Source organism: Palaemon carinicauda, chromosome 10, assembly GCF_036898095.1.
Source record: "Palaemon carinicauda isolate YSFRI2023 chromosome 10, ASM3689809v2, whole genome shotgun sequence".
Lineage (NCBI taxonomy): Eukaryota > Metazoa > Arthropoda > Malacostraca > Decapoda > Palaemonidae > Palaemon > Palaemon carinicauda.
Window position 1 is genome coordinate 30,807,616 of NC_090734.1, and position 10,102 is coordinate 30,817,717.

The window sequence follows — 10,102 nt, forward strand, 5'->3', positions numbered from 1 at the left end:
CTTGGAACAGGATCCAACAAGTAAGAGTATTTAGTTGAAATATACTAAATTTAATTAAGAAACTCTTCCTTTTACTATATTAACATATTATGTTATTTTATATATGGTTAAAAAGACATGTGCCGAACAGTGATTTTTTCTTTTCTATAAGTTCCGCGTTTACTTCTAGTTTCAGAAACGATCATCGAACCGTTTAAATTTTGGAATTAAAATAATTTGCCTTTGGTCATGGCTAATTTGTCTCAAAATTAGAGATTTTTTATCCAAAGATAAAAAACAACAACAACAACACTGATACTGAAATTGATAATGATCGAATATTAGCAGGTGTTATTTGCCGAACAAGTTTATACATTTACCGAGATAAAATTTTAATAACAAAAGTTTAGAGCAGAGGTTCTCAACCTTTATTCCTTAGTGGCGCATTTAAGATATATCCTGAACTTTGACGGCACACCAACGCTACAGTCAGTGTAATTATAACTATTAATATACAAGCGTGCTACATATTCAACTGACACAAAGGTTCGCAATATGTAAGGCTACCAATGATATTAGTTCAAATGTTTGTATACATGGATAATAATAATAATAATAATAATAATAATAATAATAATAATAATAATAATAATAATAATAATAATAATAATAATAATAATTGTTATTATTTTTTCTCTTACTATATATGAATGAATAAATGAGCATATGTGAATGATGTACAACATATATTCCTATTCTAGGTTGAACATACCTGATTAATGGGACAGTTGCAAATTTCTGGATTTTCTTAACCTTTCGATGTTAGGAGGCACACTGGACAGGCACACTCTTATTTCTTCTTCAACACTCAGCAATCTTAATCTCTTCTTAGTTTTGATGTTTGTGATTGATGAATACCCTAGTTCACACAGATATGAGGTCGAGAACTGGAGCAATATTTTTTGGGCTTTTATGGCTATACAAGGGTGTTCCTTTCCAATTCTTATCAAAAAGCTTTCTAGGGCCATATCCAAGTACTCCAGTTTTAGTGTGCTGTCAATATGGACGCTAATTAGTTCCTCTTCTTCAGGGATACTAAGTGGTAACTTGCTTGAGGGATCTTGGATGTAAGGATTTCTTACCCAATTATATTGATCAGCAGATATATTATGGAAATATTTTTCAATGTTAAATTCTAGAATTTCAAGGGGCTCCTCGATGAGCGGAATGATGTCTGTATATTTATTTTCAGCAGTCTTTTGAAACATATCGGCATTGCCATCACTCATCCTATCTTTCCAAAACATTATTTTTTCCAGAAAGCCCTTTATTTTTTTCAGATGTTGTTAACATATTCCAATTTTTCCATTGCATACTGGTATTATCATTGTTTAAATGCTCAAATATATCCGCCAGGTAGCATAATTTTGCGCTCCAAATTTCATCAGCCAGTAATTCACAAAATTCAGGTTTTCCCCAAAGAGTAAAGAAAAATATAGTTTCCTGACGCAGTTCATGTACTCTTGACAACACTTTGCCTATTGATAGCCACCTGACCTCTGTATGTAGGAGAAGGCCTTCGTGGGCAGATCCCATTTCTTCGCAGAGAATAGAAAACAGTCTTGTCTGCTTTGGTCTGCTTTTTATGAAGTTTACCTTCTTTACAACACTTTCAAGCAAAAGTTTTAATCCCTGTCCAAGTGTCTTTGCAATAATGTTTTTATGATGTAAGAATCAATGTGTTGTAATCTTTTGGGGGTTTTCCTTCTGCGCTAATGACACGAAACCTGTAACTGATCCCACCATTGATGGACAACCATCTGTGCAAATTCCCACACATAACAGCCATGGCAGTCCCATTTCTTTCAAATATTCTTCTACTGAAGAGAATATGTCATGTCCTGAAGTTTCCACAAGTTCTTTGCTGCACAAAAATTATTCAGTTACTTTATTATCAGCAATATATCTAGTAAACACTAGTAATTTGGATTTACCTCCAATATCTGTTGACTCGTCTGCTTGCAGAGCAAACATTTTATCTTTCATAAGCTCACTGACAATTTTTTCAATGTCAAACAATATATCCTTGAATCGTCCACCAATAGTGTCGTCCGAGAGAGGTATTTCTTTCTTTTTTTTTCTTTTTTTTTGCTTCTTTTTCATCCTCATCACCAAATAAAGTTTTCACTACAACACAACAAGTTGGAAGAAAATATGTCTCTGCAACTGAATGAGGTTTCAGATGTTTTGCCGCTAAATAACTTGATCTCTGTATTCTATCTGCTACCTTAATTTTTTTCTCAAGTCTAAGTCTTTGTTGTTTGTTATATTTCAAAAGTCTTTTAAATTAATCCACAGGTTTCTTAGAGATGTGCTTATGTTTTGTCACTTAACGTCTCTTCATTTTCATAGGAGTCAGAGATTCATTTGACAGCTCAATGACGCAATCAACGCACTTTGGTCTTGGACTAATCTCGTCATCACAACAAGTAAACAATATTTCTAGATAACTATAGTTATACAAGTTAAATGATTTACTTTGGATGTCCTTGCTGCTATGTGTACGTTCTGTGACCACCCTTGGATCTAAAGAGCTAGACAAAGTTTTAGCTATCACTTCACTTTCCCTGCTTAGACCTGAACAAATGATCTCCCTTGGAAGCGATACTTCACTTTCCCCTATCTGATATGAACAAGAAGGCTGGCTTTCAGTAGTTAATCTTGCTTCATTTTCAGCGTTTTCTACATGTATACCTTGTGAATCATAATCAACTTTAACTCCATCTCTGCTGCTGTCAGTGTCAACAAGACTCTTGCGTTTAATTATGATAAACTTTTCAATATTAAGCAAGGTTCTGTCTTTTTACCGCCACAGTAATAACATACACAATGGTAAAAAAAACAATGTTACTGACTGGCACATTCCTCCCATGCAGCTAGGAGGAATGTTGGGAGAGGAGAACGGACCTAGTACCTAGCCGCGGTACAGACGAGAGGCTTAAGTGTATAGTACTCATACTATTTTGTAAAGGGAATGTTTTATTTACACCCACACACACACACGTAATCATACATAAATACATACACGTATGCGCACAAACACACACACTATATATATATATATATATATATATATATATATATATATATATATATATATATATATATATATATATATGTATTTCACACCTATCCATGAAATTTTGAGGCGCTCTTTGTGGATGATCGTGGTGCAATAGGGCGCTGTATCAGACAGGTTGAGAATCACTGGTTTAGGGCAATGATTAGATTTCAAACATTCACTTTGTACAGTAATTACTTGTAACCTTAGAGTCTAGTGATAATGTGTTTACTTATATAATAAATTCCAGACCGAAGAGATTTAACATATCAATATAAGGTGACTGGTAATATTTATTGTCTCATTTCCAAATAGTGAGATGATTTACATGTCTTATTTATGAATGACAGGATTTGTCTTTTACTCTGGGTGAAATGAAATCCTTTATTGATTTTTTTTTTATCTAAATCATATGGTACTGCAATAGGAATAGAAAGACAATTAACTGCCGAAGTATAATTAAGGGAAAACCGTATAAATTTAGACAAAATGTATTGCACTAGAGTTGGCAAGGAAATTTTATCATAGTGGTGTAACTAGGGGAAAACCCTATCAATTTAAATTATATTGTATTGGGCTAGGAAGATCAAGGTAGTTCAATACCAAAGTGTAACTAATAAAAAGCACCATAATTTAAAATCACATGATACTGCTTTAAGGATGATAAAGCAAAGAATATTCAGGTGTATGAGGGAAATCCCTATAATTTCAGATCATATGGTATTCTGTTAAGGATGGCAATGCAATTAATTGGTTGTTGTATCTAGGAGGAAAACCCTATAAATTTCCATCAATCATATGGTATTGCACTAGGGTGGGCAAGGTAAATTAATTATTGAGGTGCAACTAGGGATGAAGTGGTATTACACTAGTAATTGCAAAACAATTAATGAACGTGGTCTAACTAGGGAAAAACCTAATAGATTTAGATCACGGGGTATTACGATAGAGTTGGGGATGAATTCATCGCCTAGGTGTAACGAAAGGAAAGTCTTATAGATCTTAATCATATTTTATTTCCTATGGTTGTGAAGGCATTTAAATGCCAAGGTATGACAATGGAAAAACTTTTCAGTAGCCGTGTAAGAAAAATCTCATAAATATGTTAAGCAGAAAAGGAAATTGTAGCAGGAGTAGTAAAAGGCTAAAAAGTATTATCTCCCTTAATTGACCTTAATGTTTTTGTTTATTTAGATGATACTCATAATTATGTGGAAAACGGCTGAAAAACATAATACTGATATTCATGAAGTTTTAGAAGTATTGCATTGTAATGGAATGAAAATAAATTTGTCAAAGTTCAAATTTTTCTGTAAACAGATCAAATTTTTGGGTCACATAATAACCCTAAAAGGTATCCAGCCGTGCCCCAGTAAAGTATAAGCTATTAGAGATTTCACCAGGGCACGTACCCCTAAGGAAGTAACTGTGTTCCATGGAATTGCTAAGTATTACTGTAAATTCATTAGTGGTTTTGGAGAAAAAGCGAGACCCTTAGATGCTTTAGGGAAAGAAAAATAAACTAGGTAGTGAAAGAAGGAAGGGTCTTCAACGATTTAGAAGCTCCCTTAACTAGCAATGACTTACTCGCATACATTAGATTTGATAGCTGTTTTAGTGACAACAGATATGAATAGATTAGCTATTGGAGGCGTAATTTCTCAATGAGATGATAAAAGTAGATATCAGCCCATTCGTTTTACTTCCAGGTCATTTAAAGGGAAAAAAATTATTATGGTACATTCGATCGAGAGGCATTGCCTACTGTTTGTTCTAGAGAGGCATTGGTTCTTTTTATTTGGTCAGTCGATTGAGTTACAAAGTGATCATCGCCCTGTACGTGGTTTATTTTACAAAGGTGACTTGACTTTTAGACAAGCGAGATGGATTGAAAGATTTTTGGAGTTTAACGTAAAGGGGTTTCTCAACATAAAAAGCGAAGCTAACAATGTAGCTGATGCCCTCTCTAGAGGTGCAGCAATAAGAATAACAACGATGAAACAAAAGAGGAACGAAGAACGAAAGAAAAATATTGAAGACTCCCATCAAAATAGAAAACAGGATTGGAATTCATGAGAAGAGCAATCAGAAAATGATATCCGCGAGCGGGAAAAAGAGAGTTAGAGATGTTGGAGAGAGAGAGATGGGAAAGGTGAAGCTGAATGTATGTGGGTGACCGAGGATATGACCGTGGTTTCAAGAATGATTGTCCTGACGGTGCAGGTGTGATTGACTTTGGAGGCTGGGACAAACAAGAAGTCCGAGGCGGACGGATGAAATGAGGAAATGATGGAAAGAATGCGAGCAGTAATTAAAGGATAATTGGAGAGTTATCCATCTTTTCTGAATGTGCCTCTGGAGAATTTTTTCATAGAGAATGATATCTTATATTGTGCTTACGAGAAGAAGGGAAGGGAATTATGTGCACGGGTAGTTCTTTCTCCCTTTTTGATTAATTGAGTCATCCACATTGACCTTGCATGTCTGTATGCAGGGCAATTAGTTATTGATAGAACATTAAGGAGAGCGCGTGAATTCTTCTTTTGGTTAGGAATGAAAAAACCTATAGAAAATTAAATAAAATGTAGTCATGCTTGTAACTGTTTCAAAGAACATAAGGACACTCTACCGAGAGCCAGAAAGTGGCCTGTGAGTCCTATTAAGTTTTACAGGGTGCATATGGATGTAGTACGTCTATTTCCTACTGGTTTAACACAGCATAACTATATATGTGTATATGTGGATGCATTTACTCGTTACTCTCATATTTGGGCAATGTTGGAAAATTAGGAAGTTCAATAGCCAAGGTGCTTTGTTCTTTTATTACTAGGTTTGGTTACCGAAAAATTTTGATAAGTGATAATGATCTCGAGTTTATAAATAAGGCAGTGAAATCGGACACAGACTTGATGAAAATTGAACACTTTTCAGTGACCGCATATAGGACTTCAGCTAATGGCTTACTGGAATTGCATAATAGGGAAGTGGTGCGAATTTTACGTTACTTAGTGGCTGATCACCCCCTTCATTCGAACGCCATGCTTCCTACAGCTGAGCTAGCTTTGAACATTGCATATTATACCTTTGTCAGAGACCCCCCTTTCTTTTTAGTGTATGGGCAAGATCCTGTGCTACCATATACGGTCTGAATGAATTCGCAACAGTTGCTAAATTATTCAACTGAGTAATACCATGTCTACTAAATCTCTCAATGAGAGTAATAAACATCACTGAAAGGTTTTATAAAAGACCTAATAAAAAAATCATCTCAAAGTATGAGGGTGGGCTCAAAACACCACTCGTAAAAGTATTTGTGGGCAACCGTGTGTATTTGAAATGATTACAACCTAGGAAACAGTGTCTGAACATCATCAGGCACACGTACATGTGGTGCCAGAAGAGGTAGTTTTCAAAAGAGTCAATCACAGTGTACCTCCTTACCCTTGCATACGTGATATTTGTCAAGTTGATGAGTAGAATTTTTTTCTTTTCTGTTGTTGTTTGAACAGACCTCATTTCTTCCTTTGAAGTGTTTTAAATAAACTTGGTGACAAAAAAGTGTTCTTATGTTGGTGCTTTATGTATACGTAAAGTGTTCTGGTACTTTTGCAGAGTGTAGCAATACATATGACATACTGCTGAGTGAACCTAAAAACAATACGAGGTTAAATAGGTCAGGTGTGATTCGTCCGGTGGATGCTGTATTATTTATGTATTTTTATAATTCCTGGTTGCTGGGGACAGGGCGGTTGTCGAAGGGCAAATGGATACGGCATTAAAATTCAGCCTCGAGGAAAGGCAGTAAGAGAGAATGTGTAGATGTCCATACCTTATACTTAAAGTTACTAGAAAAGGGCGGGATGGTGAATGATTTTTTCGGGAAAACGGCTTATGGCCACCAATTGATGGTTACAAGTGCACGTGTAGAAGGGATTTTAAAATTGGCGAAACAGCTGTGGTGAGTTGTGTTGCAAAATTGTGCTGTAAACCTGGACTAGTAAAATTAAAAGATGAAGGAGTATCTATTCCTACCCCTGTCCTGTCCAAAAGGCCCGTATTGCCCACAACCAGAGGGAGATTATTGATCAGGTTGTGTAATACTGATTTTGATATGATTTTCTTCTCGCTTTGGGTATTCTATGTTTCAGTTGCAGAGGTCATAAGAAGAAATGGGTGAGATTATTTTTTGTTATACTGTGTAAATTTTCACATGCTATATTGCATTATTTATATTTTTTATTGAATATAACTGTAACTTATTAATTTGTTTACACATGTGTTTATACGAGCAATAAATATAGGAACTAGAAATGACATGAAATATAAACAACACATGAAGTTAGATAAGATGGAATCTAAGATATGTTTTATTCAGTCAAAAAACAATTGAATATATTTAATACCTTCACTACTTGTTTTAACCCTTCGAAATTCAGAGTGAGAAGTTTATCCTCAATTCTCCATGAAAAGAAAAAAAAATAAACCAATCCACAGAAGTCAAATGGTTCATGTCTCTAGAGCGTAATCTATGTTTCACAAAGGCATCGCTGAAGATTGGAACTCGAACGTGAAAAATGGTTCTTGCTCCTAAACTTTCGGACAACAAAGCTGAAACTACGTTAAATTGTATTAAGGAAGAAAGCTGAAAACGAAAGAAAGGATATATAAAGTTTAAAGAAACGAGGTTTTTTTTGCACTAGATTTCAATACTTATAATGATTTTAAATCTTGATCACTATCGTAGATGAAGTTTGAGATTTTATAACATTTATAACTACCTAAACGGCAAGTTTTAGCTTAGTTCATAAAAATTACCCTTACTTCAATTCTCGTACAGAAATCGAATGAGAGTCATATTCTTGATAATTTCTAACTATTGACAAAGTTTAAATCAGGAAGGCAAAGATATATCTGAAGAAAAAAAAAAAGAGCAATGGTTAGCAGTATTGCAATTCTATGTATCTCCTAACTGCCATGACTGGGGATGAAAAGTGGTTAAAGGGAACAAAAAACGGTAACTTGTGATTGACTTTATTATTTCGGATTTAGATAAGAATTGAATCGTATTGTTAACTCCATGGACGAACTTTGAAGGATGTTATGTTTTAACCCATATTTGTGTGCTTGTTTGCGAGTATGTGTTTGTTTATTTGTGAACAGCTTCCTGGCCAGAATTTTGATAGTAGAATAATGAAACCTGCATGGATTAACTATTATGTGAAAAGTTTGGAGTTATTAAATTGTCAAAGTAAAAGCTCAAGGTCGTGGTCAATTAAGATATCCGATTCTCGGAATCACCTATAGGCATAGACATTATCGTCACTGAGAATTCAAACTAGGCTCCTATTTGGGTGTATGAAAACACACGCATATTAATAAAGTTAAGATCAAAGGTTAAGGTTAACGTAAAGCAAAAGGTCGAAAAATAAGCTGCCGTGACGGAGGTCTTGCGTCTACTGAGTCCAGCTAGTTTTTTTTAATGTTTAGAGAACAAAAATAGTTCAACTCCGATAATTCTAACTCGAAATGTCTTGTAAGTGGTAGCAGGTGTACGGAAAAAAATAGCAGATCAACTGATAAGATGTAATTGTTCATCCTGGTGAGCCAAACACTTAAGGATTTTGTTGATGTATTGAATGTTCTAGTTAGAGTACAGTATATGATAAGGAGGGTAGAATATCTAAAGGTGATTTGATCTTTCTAGTTATGATTTAGGTCATCCTCAATTTGAGTAAAATGGGTCTACTACTCAACAAATACGAATACAAAGGAGAATATCAATGTAGTTTAGAATTTATCTTATTTCGATAAAAGAGAGAGAGAGAGAGAGAGAGAGAGAGAGAGAGAGAGAGAGAGAGAGAGAGAGAGAGAGAGAGAGAGAGAGAGAGAGAGAGAGAGGAATAAAGCTTGTAACTTTCAGGTTAAAGTTATAAGCTCTAGTCATTCATAACGGATGTGTCAAAGACTTTTTAGTCCCGCAGTGGAGACTCCATATGCTCTTTGTTGAAGCGATCGAGTTTAAGTATTTAAAAAGTTTTAATGATCTTGTTTAAGTTGTTCTTAAACTCGTTTACTATGTTACTGTTTTTATCTGTTACCTCTGGACTGATTTGTGCTAAGCGTCAATATACTTTTGTAATCTACATTTGTTATTCCTTCAAAAAATTTGAATGCCTCTTTTAACTGTCCCCGTAGTCATCAAGTTCGTAGAGTTATTGTGTTTTCTTTTCAGCATTCATGCCCTGTATGGTGAACTTCAAATCCTTGCTGATAGTAATACCGAGATCTTCCTCCTTGTCCACACTTTCAGTTGAGAGAGAGAGAGAGAGAGAGAGAGAGAGAGAGAGAGAGAGAGAGAGAGAGAGAGAGAGAGAGAGAGAGAGCCTAATCAAAATATTAGTTTTCAGATTTAGACTTATGGTTTTTAGTCTGCTACAAATGCATGAAAAATAACTCAAATGGATAAACAAATGTTGAACAGCTAGAATATATGATGCAAAAGCTATGCAGATGAAGGTTCCAATTAACCCCCTTTTTACAACTAGACCGATAAATAATATTAATTCATGAGCTCATAATATTATATAGATAAGGCCAATATATTTATAATAATCTTAGCTTCTCCTATACAGCGATATTCGCTTAATGCTAACCGATGCATATTCCTCCGTATAGATATGATTCCTGAAAGTAAAACAAAAGAATCAATTTAACTGGGTGGCTAACAATAGATTTAAATCTACAATTACCGTTCAGTTAAAATAACCAGCCCTTACTATAATGCTAAAAAGTATTCATTGCGAAGTTAGATATTAATAATTAACCTACACGGGGAGAGGGGGCCGAGAATATGCAAATTTCAATTGAGGTCTAACTTCTCTCACACAAATTGAAGAATGGCAATATTTCAGATTGAAGTTTATAATAAACTGTTTTCCTGCCAGTTTGAAAGAAAAAAGAAAATATGTTTATATATACTATATAAACGGTTACTTCGCTTTT

The 10,102-nt window shown here is 34.6% G+C and overlaps 1 protein-coding gene across 1 annotated transcript; it reads right to left on the reverse strand.

The window, feature by feature from the left end:
- Window positions 1-755: 755 nt before the first annotated feature.
- Window positions 756-1,268, reverse strand: LOC137647917 (protein FAM200A-like). The gene has a single exon (XM_068380866.1). It carries the CDS (start codon window positions 1,266-1,268, stop codon window positions 756-758), a length of 513 nt encoding a protein of 170 aa, XP_068236967.1.
- Between the last annotated feature and the right edge of the window lie 8,834 nt (window positions 1,269-10,102).